The sequence below is a fragment of the Macaca thibetana genome, chromosome 5 (genome assembly GCF_024542745.1).
Source record: "Macaca thibetana thibetana isolate TM-01 chromosome 5, ASM2454274v1, whole genome shotgun sequence".
Lineage (NCBI taxonomy): Eukaryota > Metazoa > Chordata > Mammalia > Primates > Cercopithecidae > Macaca > Macaca thibetana.
The window spans coordinates 178,933,849-178,955,845 of record NC_065582.1 but is presented as its reverse complement, the minus strand read 5'-3'; the positions used below and the strand labels follow the sequence as shown (position 1 = coordinate 178,955,845).

The 21,997-nt window shown below is 50.5% G+C and overlaps 1 protein-coding gene across 1 annotated transcript in view; it reads left to right on the top strand.

The window, feature by feature from the left end:
• Positions 1–21,997, top strand: part of C5H4orf50 (chromosome 5 C4orf50 homolog) — a 64,744-nt gene that overhangs the window by 6,089 nt on the left and 36,658 nt on the right. Inside the window, exons 3-5 of the mRNA XM_050792239.1 lie at positions 5,103–5,241; positions 8,565–9,104; positions 20,982–21,111. Coding sequence (XP_050648196.1) covers positions 5,103–5,241; positions 8,565–9,104; positions 20,982–21,111 — 809 coding nt within the window. The remainder of the gene's footprint in view (positions 1–5,102; positions 5,242–8,564; positions 9,105–20,981; positions 21,112–21,997) is intronic.

Here is a 21,997-nt window from a genome sequence, read left to right as displayed (position 1 = left end):
AGTCGCTCTTGTTCCCACAGTGACATCTCCCACTGTGGCTGTAACTCAGACGTGCTCTCGGCTTCCTCTGTGGTCCCAGCTCCCACTAGGTGGCCTGGCTGCTCCGCCCTGCCCTGGTAACAGCATCTCTTCCTTGTGTGACCGTCCAGCCCCCAGGGCAGAGGTGGCTTCTGGCAGTTGCTAATCCAGGCTGCTTGTCATCTCTGTCTGGCCTTTGGACTCTGCTGTCATCTTTGAAATAGGTTCTCTGCATTCATTTCTCTCTGTAGAACTTCCTGGTGTGGGCTCTGTTTGCCTGATGTAGTTGACCTGGTCTCAAGGTGGAGCATTTGAATCCAGGTCTTTCTCTAAAGCCCATCCTGTTTCCTGATGATGTCTTGACACCCAGACTGGCAGAACGAGGTTAGGCCTTGCATGTAGATCAGAGACACCCAGCATGGAAGCACAGTGAAGTGGTGGCGGGGATCGATTCTGACAGGCTACTCATATCCCAGCAGCCACGTGCCTTGGATTTTTGTAGGACTTCCCCATTTTCTTGTACTTGCCTTTGTTTCAGTAAAGGCAGGCCATTGAATGTGGATACACATGTGATTCACTTTTCTTCCCTTTGGTGAAATTTTATGCATGAAGAAATTCACAAATCAGAGAAATTCTTCTGTTACTCTATGTGATTGCCCATTCCTTCATTCATTCAGCAACACACTTACCCTCCAAGAGTCATATACTAAGTTATGTTAGTTTGCCTGGGTTGCCATGACAAAGCACAGTAAGGCCTCACTGAATGTTGTCCATAGGTTGTTGGAAACTGTGACTAAGTGAACCAACATACAACAAAACCAATTTGTTTTTGTTTATTATTTTGCTTTGGTTTGAGATAGAATCTTACTCTGTTACCCAGGTCGGAATGCCATGGCATAATCTTGGCTCACTACAACCTCCACCTCCTGGGTTTAAGTGATTCTCCTGCCTCAGCCTCCCGAGTAGCTGGGACTACAGGGGCCCATCACCACGCCAGGCTAATTTTTGTATTTTTAGTAGAGACAGGGTTTCAACACGTTGGCCAGGCTGATCTCAAACTCCTGACCTCAAGGGATCTGCCCACCTCGGCCTCCCAAAGTGTTGGGATTATAGACGTGAGCCACCACGCCCCGCCACAAAAGTAATTTGACCATAGGCTAATTGATACAAATAAGAGTTAAGTTCCTACAGCATATTTCAGGTCACAAAAACATCACCAAACTTTCAAATAAAGACCCCAACCACTTCTAATGTTAAACATTGAAATAAATGTGAAAGACTCAAACAAATTTAAATTTAAGAAAGACTCAAAAAAAAACACAAGTAAGATGATTATTTACCCAGTTGTTCCAGTTCAGGGCCACAGGTGGCTGGGGCCTCTCCCGGCAGCTCAGGGTGCAAGGCCTGGACAGGACACTCACACCCACGCGCACACTCACGCAGGCCGGGACTGTGTCGACAGGCCAGCTCACCTAATGTGCAGTTTTGGGCTGTGGGAAGAAACCAGGGTACCCCGAGAAAGCCCACGCAGACATGGGGAGAATGGGCCAACTCCACATAGACAGTGGCCCTGGCTGAGAATCTTTTTTTTTTTTCTCATCAGCATTATAATGAAATGACATTATTTGCAGACCTGGGTGACTTAACAAAAACTTATTTTCTCACATTTCTGGAGCCCAAAAGCCCAAGCTCGAGGGGTCGGCAGGGTTGGTTTCTCTTGAGGCCTCACTCCGTGGCTTGTGGACTCCACCTTCTCCCTGTGTTGTCATATGGGCACCCCTCTGTGTGTGTCTGTGTCCTCATCTCCTCCTCCTACAAGGACCCCAGTTGGGTTGAATCTGGGCCCACGCTCATGACTTTCTTTCAACTTAATTGCCTCTTTGAAAAGGCTTATCTCCAAATATAATCACATTCTAAGGAACTTGGGGGTTAGGCCTTCAACACAGGAACTCTGCAGGGATGCACTGAGCCCATATCAGAAGTCCTGGGTGCTGAGAGCTGGGAAAAGGCAGGGCCCTGGCCCAAGAGACTAGCAGCGTAGGCCCATACAGGGTTGTACATTCAAATCTTCTAGAAAGGTTGGTGGTGGAAACCAGAAGATCAATGGACCCCAGGAAGACAGGCAGGGAACCTCAGCCAAAGGGGACCCCTCCACGGGAGGGGGAGACAGAGTGCCCAGGGGGACACCACGAGCCGTGGGGAGGAGGAGCCTCTGACCGGGCCTGTGGGGGAATGAGGGCTCATCCTCTGTTCTCTTTAAAGATGAGGTACACCATCTTGCAGGAGAGGGCCAGGGGAGGAGGAAAGGGAGCTAGCACAGGGCTAAGCCCTCCCATACTTGCCCCATCTTGGCTCTCTTGGACCCTGCGATGCATAGAGTGACATCAGCGCCTTTAACAGATGAGTAAACTGAGGCTGAGGGATGAAATACTAAGTGATTCAGGGCTGCCAAAAGCTGAGGCCAGGGTCTGAAAGCACGATTCTGAGCACGGATTTCAGACGAATGTCACAATGTGTTTGGGTTTAGCGGGGGAAGGCCAGGTAGTATGTCTTGGATTCGCTTTAAATAAAGAGTTGAAGCACAGAAGTATTTCTTCTCAAAATAATATAACAGCTTTGTTAGAAATGTGAAGAAATCCCACTCCCATCTTCATAACACTATCATGTTGCATATTTATTCCTCGTCTACATGCAGTAAAATTAATAACAGCTAAGTACTTACCAAGTACTTGTTCAGTACCAAGCCACTGTTCACAGGCTTGACAAGTATTAACATAATTAATCCGTAAAATGATACTAGGCCAGCACGGTGCCTGTAATCCCAGCACTTCGGGAGGCCGAGGCGGGCAGATCACCTGAGGTCGGGAGTTCAAGACCAGCCTGACCAACATGGAGAAATCCTGTCTCTACTAAAAATACCAAATTAGCTGGGGGTGGTGGTGCATGCCTGTAATCCCAGCTACTCAGGAGGCTGAGGCAGGAGAATCACCTGAACCTGGGAAGTGGAGGTTGCGGTGAGCCAAGATCGTGCCATTATACTCTAGCCTGGGCAACAAGAGTGAAACTCCATCTCAAAAAAACAAAACAAACAAACAAAAAAACCTAAAAACACAGTAAAAGTATCATCCACATTTGTCATTGGTTTAATTGGGGAACAGTGATACTTCACTGTCAATGTCATATTTGTGAGTGTATTAGCTTCCCACAGTTGCTGTAACACATCACCACAAGCTTGGTGGCCAGATGTGGGAATCAGTCTTCCTGAGCTAGTCGAGCTGTGGGTGGAGCCAAGCCCTCTCCGAGGCTGGAGGGGAAATCCATTTCCTGGTCTTCTCCAGGTCTAGAGCTGCATTCCTGGGCTCCCGGCCCTGCCTCCATCTTTGGAGCCAGCTGCATGCAATCCTGCATTGGTGGCCACACTGCCATCCCTAGACTCAACCCTCTCTGTCTCCCTCTCTCAAGGATACTTGTGATTGGTCTTAGAGACCAGCCGGCGAATCCGAGTCCATATCCCCATCTCACCATCCTTGACTTAATCCTATCTGCAGTCTCTCTTGCATTTTAAGGTAACATTCATAGGTTCCAGGGATTAGGGCCTGGATAAACTTGGGGCCAAAATTTGCTCTGCCGAAGTGAAATTCGTCATTTTCTGCTTCGTTTAAGATTAGGAATTGTATCAGAATTAAATACTGTTCTCATAGTTATTGTTACAGACTGGTCTCAGAACTAGAAAGAAAGGCTTTTGTTTTTCCTAGCAAATCTCCCCATATCGTATAACGCATTGGAAAGCACTCAGCCTGACTGGCTAACTGGAGCTGCTCCTGTGGTCCAGTTTGGAAGGAGCTTGATTATGATCCTCACGAGAAAGCACGCTCTGGTCTGCCATCCTTGAGACCTTTCCTCAGGGCATGAGAACTGGAATAGGAGAGGGACTCTTGGCCTTATCATTAATAATAATGCATCATGTAATTTAATCTTCATGAAAACCTACTGAACAAGGTTAATGACCTCTGTTTTATAGATAAAGTTACGGAGGGTCATAGTGCTGAACTAGCCCTGCTAAGGCCCCATGGCTGGTGAATGGCAGAGCCGGCAGGCAAAGCTAGTTCTTCACCCAGGCCAGCAGTATCTGTCCTGGATGTGCAGGTGTCCAGCGGGGACTTGGGGAGGAGTGAGGATATGCAGAGCTTAGGCACGGAGGCTATGAGTGCACCTTCACGTGTATCATGGTTTCTATTATAGAGGCAAGACTGACACATTAAGGGGACTTGGAAACTAGGCACAATGGGAGACAGGCCAGTCTTCTCAGTGCCTTCTCACCCTATGGGTCCAGGAGCCCGGGCTTTCTTTCTGGACTTTCTGCCCCCACCCTGCTTGTGTCTCCCTCCCACAGAGCTGCAATCAGGGTTCACATCCAGTCTGAGTTCACATCTGCTTGTGACATAGCTCCAGTGTGTTTGCAAGACCATGCAAAGCCTTCCTGTGACTTAGCCATTCCTAATAGACAGTTAAGCCACTTCCAGCTTCTCATCTGGAAGAGTAAGTAATGCAGAGATTAATTTTTTTCAGTTGTAGAAATCTTTTTCTGAATTTCAATCATTCCTTAGGTTTACAAGAATGTAGCTAAAATGGGAGACAGCAGAGCAGAGGCTGACAATGCTAAGTCCGGAAGTAAGACCAACTAGATTCTATAATGCTGTGTGACTTAGGGGTAGCAGAACCCACCTGCAGCTGGTAATGTGAGGATTCATTGAAACCACCAAGTTAAAGCTCTTAGCCTAAATGGCTCAAGCTCAGGCACTCTTAGTTGGCATTACCTGAATCTGCAATTACTGGCTTCGGTGTGAGGACATTGAAGATTTCTGATGCATGGTACCTAATTGTTCAAATAACGTCTTTGAAGTATTGTAGATAATCTTTAGAACTATATGCATGAATATTATGCAAAACGTCATTTTGCCAGAACATCGAATTGATCAAATGACAAAAACAATAATAATAATAATTTGGCCCCGGGGTCTGCAAAAGCCTTAGGCCATGTTGACTGCACCTGAGCAAGTGCCTCCCTGCTCTTCACGCTGCAGAATTCAGGAGCTGGAGCTGTCAGAGAGGAAACTCCTCCGGAAGGTGGACCAGCTGAACACCCACGTGGCTCAGGAGAGAAGCGCCTGGCTGCAGGCCCAGGAGAAGCTGGCAGCGCTGCAGGGGGAGCTGGCCAGCCAGGTACGTTTCCTTCTTCTTTCCAGTCCCTGTTTCCCGGACTGCAGAGCTGCTGGAACTCAGTAGCAGCTGCAGGTAAAGACAGTATAGGGTGGGCCTGGGAGAGCCCAGTCAGGAGGGTTAGAGAGATCCTAAGTTCATGGTGCATGGTAGTGACTGCAGGGCCTGGGGCGTGCAGGGATGTGGGGGTGGGGGCTGTGATCTGTGGGGGCTGCACACTTGCTGGAAGCTCTTGTGCCTGAGGACCTCAGCTCCAGGCCACAGTCTGAGGACAAGAGTTGGCTGATGCAGGGCTCCTGGGGTCTGGAGCTCTTATGCAGATGGGGGAGACTGATAAAAAACAAGTAACTCTAAACCTGGATGTGGGGTGACATGGGGGAGTGTGGGAACCCCCCTGGCGTGTGTTCAGGGGGCTGGGGGAGTTGAGGAGAGCTACAGAGAGCTGAGGCCGTGTGAGTTGGGCCTTGTTGGGAAGGGCGTGTGAGGCGTGAGTGACAGCATGGGCCATAGCACAGAGGTGTGGGAGAACACAGAGGATATCACCCTGCTGGGGATGGAGTGGGTGAGTCGGAAAGTTCCAGAGGGGCCAGATGGCCAACTCCGCTGCATGGCCCAATTCTGAATACAATGGGGAACAAGCTTTAGGGGACTTAAGTAGGGAAGCCTCGGGGTCAGATGGTCATTTGGGGAATGCCATTCTCCCTGCATGGCAGAGAGAGATGGCGGAGGCAGGGGGAGAAGTTGGAGAGCTCCCTGGAGAACGAGTGAGCAGTTAAGGGTCGGGGGCTCTGGAGGCAGAGGCCTAGAGCCAAACCCTGGCTCTGCCACTCACTAGCTGTGTGACCTTGGGCAAGTGACTTAACCTCTCTGGGCCTCAGTTTCTTCATCTGTGAAGTGGGAATGATATAGTACCAACCCCCTCAGATTGTTGTGTGGGTTGAATTGATACATGTAAAACACTCCCAACAGTAGGTATTTAAATGACACTATCTGCTTTTATAATTATTAGCCATTACTGAAATTTTCCAGGGGAAGGATGATGGGGCTGGAGGGTAGGCCATTTTTAGGAAAGGCTGCAGAGGCAAAAACCGCAAAACTCCAAGGTAGCCGCATGCGGCGCCCAACAGTCCCTGGAGGCATCCTGTTCTAGCCTGCTGCTATTTAGAATGCAGCCAGAGATTTTCAAATTGCAGGTTGCAACCCATCTGTGGGAGGTGAGATCAATTCAATTCAGGGGCTCACAACTGGCACTTAAAAATCAAATCAATAGAAACTAAGAAATGTAAAAGCACATCGCATGTGCTAGAGGGAGTACTGTTTTGAGAAACTTGTTTCGGCTGTACACAGGTGTGTATAATGGGCATGATGTTCATAGGTGTTTCATACATGTTTCTTACAGTGGGAAACTCAAAAAGCTGCAAAAGCACTTGGCATAGCTATTAGCGGAAATAGAATTGGACGTGGAAATCCAAGGATTCCAATTAAATGGAAAATAGTCCTTGAGATGCCAGGGAGATATCCTAGTGGAATTTTTTTTCCCTTTATACTGAACTTCAGGTGCAGAAAATCGAGTTACTTCTCCTCCTTGGCTCATAGTACCTCCTCATTACCGTCCTGAGGGGAGTTTTAACACAGGTAGAGTGGTGTTGAGTGGGACTCCTCCGCCACTGATGTGATGTCTCGTGGAAAATGCTGTCATAAATACTTTTTGAGCTGTGCCCTATGTGCCTATAGAATTTCCGAGGTGAATTGGACCCAGCCCTGTAATGATGTTCACAGTGTGATGAGGGGCAAAAGATGAGGGTGACAGCAAGTGACACGCTGTTAGGGAGTGAAAGGTACTGCAGGGACCAGCAGTTTCTACAAGGGAACACCAAACCCTCTTCTACATGCGTCGTCTTATTAAATCTGTCTCATGTGCTGTGTATGCTCCTGGGAAAGACTCATCACAAAACTCCATTTCCAGATGGGCGGCAGATGTTCAAAGTGATAGCAGAATTGCTTAGGATCTCTCAGTTGCCCCTTGGCTCAGCTGCCACCCAGACCCCAACCCTCTAACCCTAAATCTCTCGCTGCAAACATTTGTATTTTGAAGCGAGTTTTGCAGGAGTGCATGAGCAAGTTTTCCATGCCCTTCTCACCGGTATGTACCAGATAGCAGTTCTGCTTTGTTGCTGTCAGTGTTTCCAGTAAGCATTTGCATATGGAGATGCCTTGTTTCTGTAGCGAGCTGCGGTCATTCTGAAAGCTGTCAAAGGCAGACCATCCAGGCTCTGAAGTCCCTCCGCCGGGCACCATGCAAAGATCATTACAGAATACATGCCTTCAGGAAGACCGGGAGAATTCTCCTCCCAGGGAATCTGACCCCAACTTTTATCTGCCCCACGTTCCCCAAAACTATCAAACAAAGCTTGTCTGAGCTGTTCCCAGGTTTCCTCTTTCATGTTTGCTCGTGGCTTGTTTGTTTTTGTTTTCCGGAAGCTCCCTGGCAGAAGAGCAGCAGCAAGTGCTGGCAATTGAAAGATTAACATAGAGGCAGTTCTATCCCTTTGCTTGAGTTAATTCTGAAAAGTAGGCAACAGCTCTAATTTTCGCCGTGGGTGGTTCACCCCAGTCCAGCTCACGGCCCATGGGTGGGAAGAGGCAGATATGTTCCCTGGCCAGGCAGGTGGGCAGATGAAAGAAGAAAAGGTCTGAGTCAGGTACAGGGCGTTTGGCATCCTGGCCGCAGTGAATTTTAGCTGCATGATATGCAAGTCACTTCTGAGTATCCCTCAGGCTAGTAACATACCTCCCTTCAGGTGGAGTGTCCACAGTAATGACAGCTACTGTGGTACTGGTGTCCTGACTCACCTGCTGGAGCCAGCTGACCCTGGGTGGGCCAAGCATTGACCCTGTAGATAGGAAATGGGGATCTCTGGGCAGTTCTGGGGTGGAAGTGGGGACACCCGGGAGGCTCCGGAGCAGCTGTGTGCCCTCAGGTGCGGATGTTTTCAGTATCCGGACATCTCCAGCGGCCCTCAGGGTGTGCACCCGCTGATGGCCATCCTGCCACCTGCCCAGCTCCCTCCCAGGACTCAGGGAGCTCTTGAGGGTGCAGGGCCCAGACTAGGGTGGATGAGGTGAGGGAGACACTTGCCTCCGTGCAAAATTTAAAATGATGCAAAACAGTCAAAGAGATAATATTTTGATGCACTATTATAATGCACAAAATGCAAAAACGCACCATGCACAAAATACGGAAATGTTAAGTCAAGACAGAATCAATATGAGCCATGGCGTGTCCTTCGGGCTTGCTGACGCCCTCATCCACCGCCAACTTGTAGATCCGGGAGAAGGAGAGCGTGGCCAGGCGGCAGCAGTGGCGGCTGCGGCGGTTGCAGGAGCGGTTGCGGCGCAAGGACGAGGCACTGGGGCAGCAGGCGGCGGCCCTGGAGCGCTGCCGGCGGACCCAGCGGCGCCAGCTGGGCCTGGTGCGCGAGCAGGAATGCGTCCTGCGGGCACAGGTGCAGCGGCTGGAGCTCGACGTGCGACGCCTCTGCCACGCCGCGGGCCTCCTGCTGGCCCAGCGGGACATCGCGGCCTCGGGCCTCCAGAGCGCCCCCGAGGCGACCGCGGAACTGCGCGCCCTGCAGGCGAGGGCAGAGCGCAGCGAGCACGAGCGAGAGGAGGCAGCGCGCAGGCTGCAGCAGCACAGGGCCACAGAGCGCCAGCTCCGCGGGCAGCTGGAGGAGCTGCGCTGCTTCATCTATGGGCTGAAACTGTCAGAGATCGGCCTGCAGTGCCAGGTGGAGGACCTCGCCCAGCAGAACCAGTGCCTGCGAGAGGAGCTGGGAGCCCAGGCCCCTGTTGGTCACTGCAGCCTGGTAAGTGGCAGCAACCCAGGGCAGGAGTGATCTTTTGCCTTTTTCTTTCTCCTCCAGCCACTTGGTCAAGTCTTGGACCCATTCATTTCCCGGGCTCCTCTTCATACACCCGTCCAACCCTGCCAGCCCTGTCCATCGTCCTTCACTGCATCTACTCACCTCCCCACCCCCTCTTCCATCTAACCTCACACACTCATTCAGTGCATGCCCACCTCACTACCCATCCACCAACCGTGTCCACCCACCTGTCCATCCTCAGATGCACACACTTGCCCATCATCCATCCATCCACCTATCCAACCACTCACCCACCTACCCACCATCATTTTCCCATTCATTCTAACAGCTGCTTGTCCACACAGCCACTTATGAGCGCACTTACTAAACCACTTGTTTTCCCATTGTTGAAATCTGTTTGGGCTTTTATAAAAAAAAAAAAAAAAAAAAGTATCATAGATGGTGGCTTGTAAACAACAGAAACTTATTTTTCACACTTTTGGAGGCTGGAGGTCCAAGATCAAGGCACCAGCAGATTTGGTGTGGGGGAAGGGCCTTCTCACTGGGTCCTCACGGGGCAGGAGGGAGAGGGAAACTTCTGGGGTACTAATACCATCCATGAAGCCTCCACCCTCACAGCCTAATTACCTCCCAAAGACCCCACCACCTGACACCCTCACACTGAGGATTAGGATTTCATCATAAATTTGGTGGGGGCAACACAGCCATTCAGACCCTAGCACTCACCCTCCCACTTGTCTAGCCATATTCCACTATCTTCTCATTCACCACACCATCTGTTCATCTATCTACCCCTCTGGCCACTGGCCAGGCAGCTAACCAACCACCTTATATCCCTTATTGTCCACTCACTGTTGTCCATCCATCTATCCAACATCCAATGAGTTCCTGCTGACTGCCAGGCCCCACGCTAGACAAGATCTTCAACACGCTGTGCCACAGGACTCGTATGTGCTTGTGAAGTCTGGTCCCCCTCCTCTGGAAGCAGTCACCTCTTCTCCCACTTCACCTGTAGCACCAAAGGTGACAACGGTTCCCTGGTGGCAATTCTGTGCGTACATCTTCAGTTCTCCCTCTTTAGACTGTGAGCTCCTTGAGGGCAAGGTCCAGACATGATGGTCTTTGTAGCCCCCATAGCAGCACACAGGAGGGCCTCAGGACTGTGGAGTAGAGAGCACACAGGGTAGGGTCCCTTTCTGGTTTGCATATTTACTTGCTGTGTGACCTTGGACAAACTTCTTAAACTCTGGAGGGCAGGCTGGACATGTATTGATTCATTTCATTGAGGGGAGGGTAAAAGCTTACATTTTATGTATTCCTACCGTGTGCTCGGCTCCATACTGGGTGTTTGCAAAGACATTATTTCATTTAATGCTTATGAAGGAAGGTGATATTAGCGTCTTCCTTTTGCATTTGAAGAAGCCGAGGCTCAGAGGACAGCATCTTTTAACTGTTGTCACACAGATATTAAGGGACCAAACTGGAATGTAATCAAAATTTCATGAGAGTCCAAAGTTTATCATTTCTACTGTAACAGCCTACCTTCTGCAATGAAAGCACTCATTCAGCTCCCACTTCTCCCCTGTGGTTCAATTTGCATTTAAGGAAAAATGAGTGAGCAACTGTAGCCCAAAAAGGAGTGCTCATTTTCTGGAAATAAAATTTATCTTCAAACCTGGACAATCCATTTAAAATTACCTGGAACCTTAAATGATCTGAATTTTCTCAGGATAACGATGTGTGTCTTATCCAGGTTATCTTAGTAAGGGCTTTATTGGTGGTCTTAGTTGACCTTTTTACTGCTTTATCCTCCTATTCTCGCTCTTGTACATTTCCTGCTCATTCTTCTTCCTTATGTTCATCAGATAAAAGGAAAACAAAGTGTATAACATTGGCAACTTGTTGTAATTTTGGAAAACAAATTGTGCCTAGATGGAAATTGTCATTTAAAATTCTCTCTTGTAATTTTCCTAAACATAAGACTTTAGACTGTTGGCTTAAGTCCTTCTTCCCCCAATCTCTCCATTCATCCTATCTTCCTCTTGTAAAAGTCCCGGTGGCCCAGGGGAACTGCACCTCGCATGGGGCTCAGCTTTCAACGCTGCACTGCAGGCTGGCCTGCACAGTCACACTTCTCTTGAAAGTTCCATAAATTGCCCATCAAGTGTGGTCCCCAGCCACTTTTGCCTCGGTCTCTCATCAGCAGAGTAGCTGAGAAAGCAGGGTTGCAACTCAGGAACCTGTGGAATGTAGAATGCTGAGCCTTCAACACTGGAGTGGAGCAAGGTGCTCACACTTAGAGGTGCAGGCGGGAATGAGAGTGGAGATGATGGAGGATTCCAGCACAGCTCTGCCTCCTACCAGCTGAGATGCTTTCGGGCAGGTTCCTAAATTCTCTGTGCCTCAGTTTCCCGAGTGTGAAATGGGATTAATACTGGGATGATGATAATACTAGTGCATCCTGGTGTGACTGTGCGAATGAAATGAGAAAGCACAGGGAAAGCTCTTAGCTTAGTGCCCGGTATATTTTGAGTGATCAATCGAATCTAGCTTCTGTCACTGTTAGCATCATCACCACCATCACCATCATCACCATCACGTCATCACTATCACCATCATCACCAACATCACCATCACCATCGCCATCGCATCATCACCATCACATCATCATCACCATCACTATCATCACCATCACCATCATCACCATCATATCACCATCATCACTATCATCACCATCACCATCATCACCATCATCATCTCATCACCATCATCACCATCACATCATCATCACCATCACTATCATCACCATCACCATCATATCATCACCATCATCATCACCATCACCATCATCACCATCATATCATCACCATCATCACTATCATCACCATCATCATCATCACCATCATCATCACCATCACCATCATCACCATCATCATCTCATCACCATCATCACCATCATCATCATCATCACCATCATCACCATCATATCATCAACATCATCATCACCACCATCATCACCATCATATCATCACCATCAGTGACACCATCGCTATCATCACCAGCACCATCACCATCATCATCACCATCACCATCATCACCATCATCATCATCATCACCATCACTATCACCATCATCATGACCATTGCCACCCTCCTCCTCATCTCTTCCTGGGCTTGTGCTCATCTAGTAGGATGTTGGGTAAGTCAGCCTCACTACCTACATTGTAATTTTCTCTCTCTTGACTTTTTATTTGTTTTCCCTGAGGGCTTATCCTGGACTGGAGTAGGTTAGATGTGAGTGTAGTTTGTCACCATTGAGCTGTCAGAATGGCTAGTGGGAGCTCAGGCCAACAGGTCCCCAGGGTGTACGGGGCCTGTGGTTACCAGCTCCTGTATCCCAGTAGCCTGTGGATAGGCTGGGAAGGCTGAGAGAACTGCAGTGACCTTGTGCAAAGGGCTATCTGGGGGCAGTTCTCTGGGCCAAGGAGCTGAGAACCTTTACCTGGGTCTGCTGCAGGGCAGGGCAGGTGGGTGAAGCCCCCTGGCTGATAGAAGACCTGGGATGTGAGAGGGGGCGAGGGGAAGGGGCTGGCTTTCATCTTAGGAGCTGCCCATCTGTTACTCACTTAATCCTCAAGCGACATGGCCAGGTAGGTGTCCTCTTGTCTGCTTCATAGAGGAGGCAGAAGGCTCAGAGATGCAGTGCCCTGTCCAGGGTGACACAACCAAAGAGCGAGGACCCGATGTAATTCCCATTCCCTGACTTTCCTGTCGTATCCACCCAGCCTCCTGGGTTGGGGGTTTCCCAGAGGCAGCTGTGGGCGCTCATGCAGCTGAGAACCGCCCTCTGAGGGTGTGGGGAAGGCACCAGCAGTGACCCCGAGTCAGGTTGCCGGGGCTCTGAGCCCACCTGGCGGGGCGAAACGCTGGGGCAGGAGAGCATTGTCTGAGTCAGCAGGAGAGGCCCCAGCCAGCCACAGGTCTGGAGACAGAGTGTGACAGCAGCAGGCAAGGTGTTCCCAGCTGGTTTGGAGCTAGCTGCTGCAGGTAAGGGCCAGGTCACCCGGGGCATTCCCAGGGCTGCAGGTTGGGCCCTGAGGAAACAGGCAAGGCACAGCATGTTATTCTCCTGGGGCTGCTGTAACCAAGTACCTCAAACCTGCTGGCTTAAAACTGCAGACATTTATTCTCTCCCAGGTCTGGGAGCCAGAAGTCGGAAATCAAGGTGGCAGTGGGGCCATGCTTCCTCCTGAGGCTCTAGGGGACAGTCTGCTCCTTGCCACACCCAGCTTCTGGTGGCTCCTGACAATCTTCAGCTTGCAGACGCATCACTCTGATTTCTGCCTCCATCTTCTCTTGGCCTCTTTCCTCTGTGTGTCTGTCTCTGTGTCTCTTCTCTTCTTATATGGACACCAGATCTTTATTGGATTAGGACCCAGCCTAATCCAGTATGGCCTCACCTTAATTTGATCACATCTGCAATGACACTATTTTCAACTAAGGCCACACTCTCAGGTATGATTTATTTTGGGAAGACACAATTCAACCCACTCCACAAAGTTATGTGGCAGATGACGGCTTTTGGTCTCTTCTCCTCCTCCAGGTATTCCCTGACCCCAGGAGCCTCTTCTGTCCTCCCAGGGCCCTCACATGCATGGCTGTCAGTGCTGGGCTGAGCCTCCCAAGGGCAGGGCTGGGGCTGGGTGCACTCTGCCTTCCCAGTGTTTGCTGAGTGCCGCAGGCACACTGACATGCTATACATTTATTTATTTGTTCATTGACTGCCAACAAAACATGCATCTTGCAAAACAGGCACTGTCTTCTTTATTTTCTGCTGCATTCCCAGCTCTAGCACAGTCCTTGGCACGGAAGAGGTGCTGGGTGAATATTTATTAAGTGCAAGGAGGGAGAAGGGAAGATAGCGCTGACTCTCAGTTACCGGAGCCTGTGTGGGTTCAGGCCCCTTTTCAGCCCTGTGAGGCTAAAAACAGATGATCTGGCTTCTGGGCTTGTTTAGGACACTAGTCTTGGGACGTGTGACCTCCCCAGTGGATTTCTACTGGATGAGAAAGAGCAGCAGTTGTGTCCCTCGTGGTGTCAGAGGGAAGAACCCAAGAGAGTGTGATTACAGGACCCTGCTGAACAAACTCTGGATAACATTCTCAGCATAAAATATCATGGAGCACGAACTCCTGACCTAAAGTGACCAGCCTGGCCAACGTGGTGAAACCCTGTCTCTACTAAAAATACAAAAATTAGCTGGGCATGGGGGCATGTGCCTGTAATCCCAGCTACTTGGGAGGCTGAGGCAGGAGAATTGCTTGAACCCGGGGGGCAGAGGTTGCAGTGAGCTGAGATCATGCCATTGCACTCCAGCCTGGGTGACAGAATGAGACTCTGTCTCAAAAAAGTAAAAGAAAAAAAATGTCATTGGGTAATCACTGATCCTGCCTTTGAGCAATCTAAAACCGTGGCCCTTGAAAAACCAGGTTAGGAGAATTTCGACTAGCGAGAGGCTTGCTTTGGCTGTGTTTGTGTATCCATTTTATCATGGCTTTTGCATTTCTGGTATGGCTTGCTCTAACTTTCGGTGGAGGTGGGCTCTCCTGCCACTTACCGATGGGTTGCCCTTGGAGGGGACTCCGCACCGCTTCCTAATAACATCCCTTTGGGTATATGGGTTTTAACGGATGAGTTTGAGGGAACATGAAAGTTCAGACCATAATATGGTGGGACCAGGATTTGCCCTTTGGTGGGCTGATCCCATCACTGTGTCCCATGCCCTATTCCTTCAGTAAATACTGGTCAACAGGTCAACAGTCAGGATTTGATGGCATCCATTTGGTGCCTGTGCTTGGCTGCAGTCTGAGCTCAGTACAGGGGCTGGGGAGTAAGACAAGACTCTGTCCCACAGGATGACAAAACAGATTGAGGGAAGGGGGTGGGGCAGAGGAAGGGCAAGGAAATGAGCCCTGTGGAGTCCGTGGGTCACTGGGGGAGGACCCTGGTGTTGGAGTGGGGGCTGGACCCAGGCTGCAGCGTGTGACAAGGCTGCCAGGCTCTGTCCATCTCTCAGAGGGAAGCTGATGGTCCACAAAGAGCATCTTGAGGTCAAAAAGGGCTGCCTGGAAAGGAAGAATCCCTCCTGAGAGGGCCACTGTGAAACATGAAGCGCCAGCCAGCTACCAGCTCTCAGGATGAATGTAGCCTGGAATTTAAAAATTAACGTGTGAGAACCCATCGATAAGGAAACTGCAGAGCCAGATGCGGCCCTTCGGTGGTGACTGTCAAAGGATCTCCCTCCATATAAGCACCCTGCCATGGCTGCCCACGGCCTCAGGATCAAGTTCAACCTCCTATCCATGGCATTCAAGGCCCCTGGTGTTCTGCTCCTTCAAGCTCAGTCCCCCATATGTCATTTCAGTCACACTGAGCTGCAGGTCCCTGAATGTGCCAGGCTCTTCTGCCTTGTAGCCTTCCGTGGGTCTAGAAGCTTCTAGTGCCCATCCCCACTCAGGCTGCTTAGAAGGCCTTGCGACTTTCTCTTTGTTCGTCAGGAATGTTGCTTCCTCTGGAAGACTTCCCTGATCTCACGTCAACTCAGTGCCCCCATGGTGACATGAGCCACCTCTGGTGGTCCTGATGTCCACTGTGCCCAGATGCCCACCCCCTCAGCTGTGTGCCCCTCATCATCCAAAACTGGTTCACTTTAGCTCCATTCCCAGTCCCTGGCCACCAGCTGTGAAGTGCTTGGTAAGTGAGTGCCTTGATGCACCAGTGAAGCTATTTGCTCCCCTGCCCCTGGGAAAAAGGAAGCTTCTGGCTGAAGGGACTGCTTCAGAGTGGCAATGCTGGAAGTGAAGCATAGAAATGGGGAAACGGTGACGAGGATCTAGTCCCAGAGATGTATGCCACAGATAGAAAATGATCACAAAAGCTGACTTTAGTCAGTTTTTGGAGTGCTTATTGCCTGTCCAGCGTGGTAATGTGTTGCATTCCCCACAACAAGCTTATGAGGTGGTAGAATTATTGATTCTCATTTTGCAGAGGAGGACACTGAGGAAGGGAGGTAAAGTCACTTGTCCAAGGAAGTGGAATCAGCAGCGTCTGAAAGGAGGCACAGGCTTGGCCCCACCTGCAGTGACCCCTTGGCTATGTCTGATGTGCTCTGGGAGCCATGGTGTGAACTACAGCAAGGGCAGTCATTATAAAAATGTTTTGTTTGTTTCATATTCACAAAGCACTTTCCTAAACAGGAACTCATGGACTCTGCAAGGTAGCTGGGGCAGTGCCCTGTCCACAAACCTGCAGTCTGGAGGATTCCCGTAGCTTGCCTGGGGTCATATGCTTCCTCCTGAGGTCATATGTTTTAGAGCAAGTCACTTGGAATGAGCCACTGCAAGGACAAACCGTGACCTGGGGAGGAGTTTGGGGACAGGGTTTCTGCTCAGGGTAAAAGGAAATAAGAACCATTCATAGTTGGCAAGACAAACGTGGTTTATCTGCAGACGGGTCTGAATTCTTTCCCGTGAGTGTGCACTGGGCACCTGCCATGTCCCAGGTGCAGTGAGCCAGGCATGAATCTTGCCCTCCAAAAGTTTATAGGGGAGACAGACACAGTTGCAAACCATGACACTACAATGATGCTACGGCAGAGGTCGGCACAGGGCTGTGCCTGGCTTGGAGGGTCCCAGAGATGCTCGTGCAGAGAGATGAAAAGCCGGGTTCTTAAAAAGTCCTTGTCCACTGTCATCCCAGAGCTGAGATCACGATCCAATGTCAGGGGCTTTACGAATTACTGTATGATCCCGCCAGCCTCTGTGCCCTGGCAGTGTGCGTAGAGTGACCCCTGGTGGCAGCTCCGTGAATCTCTTTGTTGTTGGGGAAATTCCAGGCAGCCTTGCTCGCTGCTTGCTTTTGTGCAGAACGGCATATTACACATTTGTTTCTCCAGCAGCAAGCAAGAGCTTTAAAAAAAAAAAAGTGTTAATAATGTCAAAAAATAAAACAGGCAAAAGGGATGAACATGCAAATAATATAAAAGGAAGTACAAAATGGCCAATGGTCTTATAAAAAAATATGGTCAGCTCCATTAGTTAAAAAATAACGCCAATGAGAAAAACCTCAGGATCTCATTTTCTTCAGAACATTTGTCGAAGGTTGAAAGGGCCTGCAGCCATGTGGTGCTGGAGCTATCAGGAGTGTAAATGAACACATCCCTTTGGAAGAGCTGTCAACCAATAAGTATTAAATGCCTTTAAAAAAAGGTTTATGCCTGAGTCTCAGCCATTTGACTTCCACGAATATATCCAAAAAGTGATCGGAGGGTACAGAAGAGTCATATACAGTCATGTGTATCTCAGCTCTGCTTGTAGTTGGTAAAAATTCAAAATAACTCGACTGCCCAATACGAGGGAATTGATTTGATCTGGAACTTTCTCCCTTATAGCAGAGAATATTAGGTAGCTATAAAAACCACACTGCAGAAGATCCTGTAGAGAAATGATCCTTCTATATCATTAAATGCAAAATTCATGAAGTAAAAATTTACATTTTGTATAAATAGAACTTACACAATGTCTATGCCTAGGAAAATGTCTATGCATAGAAAAAAGCCCAGAAGGGCCTCTAACACGTTCGTGTTTATGCCTGGATGTCCTGATATTCCTCATTTTCTTTTTCTTTTCTTTTTTTTTTTTTTTGCTTATAATTGCACATGAAAGCTGAGTCCAGACTAAGTTACAGGCAAATGTTTTCTTGAGGGTTGAAATGTAGGACGGACTGATAGAGCAGGCAGGGAGAGAGAAAGTTCCAGATCAAGTTTAGAAACCTGAGCTCTGCTCCTGTTCTCCCGTCGACTTACTGTGTGACTTTGGACAAGTGACTCACCCTCTCTGAGTACTGCCTTCATCGGTTGGGACATGAAGGGGTAAACTAGACAATGGGCAATGTTTCAGTACAGCGTTGTCTTCTAGGTTGTCTCCACTGGATATCACCTCCTCGATGCAGGGATCTAGGTATGCTTATCCATGGCCGTGTCCCCAGCTCCAGAACAGGGCTTGCCACATAGTAGGTTCTCAGCGAGCAGTTGTTGAATTGCATTGAAGTCAGCCTGGATATGATAATAAAATCCAAAAAGTACACCACCAGTAACCATTTCTACCTTCTGAGCTATGGAGTGGCCTCCACACTGCCTCCCCAGCCTCCTCCTTTTTCTGTTTATGTAGTCCTTCCTCTTCCTTCAACTTCTCTGTCTCCCTCCTTTCACTTTGAATTTCCATCTCTTCCTTTCCCTATCCTATTCCCTCTCCTTTTCCTTTGTCATTCACTTTCTTTCACTTCCTTTCTTTGATGCCTTCTTTCTCTCTTTCATTTTCCCTTTTCCCTCTCACTCCAATGATGATTTTAAGCAGCTGACAAGGTACACAATTCTGGTTGAGTGGGAACCAAATGGATAAAGACAGGAAGTAGCTGAACGGGACTGTGAGAATGTGGACAGCTGCAGCAGTCAGCCAGGCCCTCTGGGTGCAGGCAGGTGGCCGTCAGGACAGGGTGCCGCTGCCCGGGCCCTCTGGGTTAATTGGTTCGGGTTGAGCCTCCTGCACAGGTTCTTGTTTAAAGCTTCTGGGTGACTGCATGATGTGGCCAGTGCTGAGGCCCCTGGCCTATGAGAAGAAAATGGACAGGACCCAAACCATCATACAGATCCACAGGAGGCCAGCAACCCAGAGTGGGAGGAGATGAAGGCTAAAGAAGGCCTCATTAAGGATTGGCCTTTAGGCAGGTCCCAGAAGGGGAGGAGGTTGGCCAGGCAGAGGGTGGGAAGAAAGATCCAGACAGTGTGCAAAGGCTCTGAGGTGTGGGGAGAAGAGTCCCTTCCAGGAGCACAGACGTGGGTGGGGGTGGCGGGGTGGAGGTAGGGGCAGTGAGGCCGGAGGGGGTTTCAGTGTAACAGGAAGCGTTGAAGGGTGAGAAGCAGGGAGCAACCAGGTCCAGTTTCCATTTTAGTGCCATTGCAGGGGCCTGAACGGTGGGTGGAAGGGAGGGGCCAGGAGCAAGAAGCAGAGAAAGCTTTGCCTGCAGCAAGCAAGCGATCAAGGCCCCTCCCAAGAAGGATGTGCCAGCCAGGTGGCAGGAACAGCACACGGGAAGGTGCAGAGACCGGAGAGAGCACGGATGCCCTGGGGCAGGCAAGCAGGTTGCTGAGAGGGAAAGCTGGTGCAAAGCTGCAGGGGTGGGAACAAGGTGCCCAGGCAGCAATGACAGCCCATAAACGGGCAGCAGCACCTGATTTCAGCATTCATGCTGACCCTGTAGCCAGAGGGGAGCCAAGGGGAGCCTGGAAGATCAGCAGGTCTCCCGTAGCTGCAAGAACCTGAAGGAGGTGGGAGGACCAGCCAGGAGTCAGATGCTGGGTCTGCTGAGGGAAGGTGAGGACCTCGGGAGCAAGTGAGAAGGGGACAGGGCACTTACCTGCTCAATTCTGTTTCCTCCTGGCCGAGAGTCACACCTGGCACACAGTAGGAGCCTAATAAATGTTTTCTGAATGACTGCACTCGTAAATCTAAAACATCTGCTTTTCCTCAGGTTCGATCTGTCCACCCGATAATGAAACATTTATTAAGCACCTACTGTATACAGGTTAGGGTGAGGGTGCAGACAAAATGAAGCCAAGTTCTCTTCCTAAAGGAGCCCACAGTCCAGTGGAGTAGGTCGGTGAGCCAGCCAACAGCACCAGGCTGGAGCACCATAGTGGAAGCAGCCAGGGCCATGGGAACCCAGAGGAGACCTGTGCCCAGCCCCTCGTGGGTGGTGGGTGACAGCTGTTTTTGTTTTGTTTTGTTTTGTTTTGTTTGCCAGTCCCACGCCTGTCCCCCATGGCAGGGGGAAAGGAGCTGCCTCTGAATTATCCTGATCTGCAGCAGGGTGGCAGCTGGGGAAGCTCCAAGCTGTGGAGGAGCCCAGGGGGTAGGGTGCTGCCAAAGTACCGGGCAGTCGCATTTGGAGCTTATTGACAGTTGAAGGACAGGACGGTCCAAATTCCCTGGGCAGACACCCTCCTCCCTGGGCAGGACATGGAAAGAACCCGTGCACAGGAAGGGTGCCTTCTTCCAGGATGCCCTGGGCTGTGTTCAGGGTGACTCACTGCCCCCGCCCAGGGAGGAGGCTCTGGACCCCTGCACAGGAAGGGTGGAGCTGGGAGCCTTTGGTGCCCTTTAGGGCAACAGTCCTCAACCTTTTTGGCACCAGGGACTGGTTTCATGGAAGACACTTTTTCCATGGGCAGTGGGTGTGGGGGGATAGTTTCAGGGTGAAACTGTTCCACCTCAGATCATCAGGCATTAGATTTTCATAAGGAGCACCCAATCTAGATCCCTCACTTCCGCAGTTCACAATAGGGGTCACGCTTCTACGAGAATCTAATGCCTAATGCAGGTTGCTGACCTGACAGGAGGCGGACCTCAGGCAGTAATGCCTGCTCGCCTGCTGCTCACCTCCTGCTGTATGGCCCAGGTCCTAACAGGCCATGGACTGTACCAGTCTGCTCCATGACCCTGATTTAGGGGACCTGGATGCTTCTTGGCTGGACAGACACACTCCTCCAAGGACTGAACGCTGCCCTTGTTATCTGTGGACAGGAGTCCAAGTGCTAAGAGGGGACAGTTTGGCCTGGTGAACCAAAAGCACAAGGCCGGGGCTGTGCTGCCAGGCTGTGAGCTCTCTGCCCTCTGAGCCTCAGTTTCCTCACCTATGGAAGGGACTCAAGCTCCCTGCTGGGGAGGGTCCCCCGGGGATGGGCTTGGAGTGCACTCTTCAGCCAGGACACTGACGGCTCCTGACTTGCTCTGTCTTCCTCCAGGATGCTCTGGGCTGTGTTCAGGGTAACTCACTGCCCCTGCCCAGGGAGGAGGCCCTGGACCCCTGCAGAAGCCAAGGCTGGCGGAGCTCCCTGCGGTCCGATGATGCCCCTGGACAAAGGGCCTCAGAAGGTGCGTGGGTACCGCGGTGCATGGAGGACAGGGTCCCAGGCAACACCCACCAAAGGGCTAGCTTGCTTCCTCCTCATGTCCCAGTGATGCAGGGGGAAGGGGTGGTCCCCCCTCTCTACAGACAAGAATCGAGGCTCAGAGAGATAGGGTCCCTCACTCAGGGTCACACAGCTGCTGCAGAGGGGATCAGAGTATGCAACTCCCACCAGGGGCCTTTGGCTCAGGCTCAGCTGAACACAGGCTCATACCCTTGGCCCTCGGGAGGGTGCCAGCCAAGGGGCCTCACAGGCCAGCAGGTTGGCAGCAGGGACATGCTTTCACAGAAGTCCGTATGATGACCAGGAGCCATCCTGTCCCCCCATTTCCCACGTGACACCTCCAGTGTGAGGCAGTGAGAATCGCACTTGGCAGGTCTGGAAGCTGCTGGGGCTTAGAAGCCTCTTGTCCCTGATGTGAACCAATATCTCTCTCTCATTTTTTTTGTTTTGTTTTGTTTTTGTTTTTGAAATGGAGTCTCTCTTTGTCACCTAGGCTGGAGTGGAGTGCAGTTGTGCGATCTCGGCTCACTGCAACCTCAAGCTCCCGGGTCCAGGTGATTCTCCTGCCTTAGCCTCCCAAGTAGCTGGGACAACAGGCTCCCACCACCACGCCCGGCTAATTTTTGTATTTTTAGTAGAGACGGGGTTTTGCCATGTTGGCCAGACTGGTCACAAACTCCTGGCCTTATGTGATCTGCCTGCATTGGCCTCCCAGAATGCTGGGATTACAGGCACGAGCCACCGTGCCGGGCTTGAGTAGTATCTTATAATATCTCATAACCACCTCCGCCGTGGATTCCAGAGCCCCTGCACTCAGAGAACCTGACAGCCATGGAGGCCAACTGGGC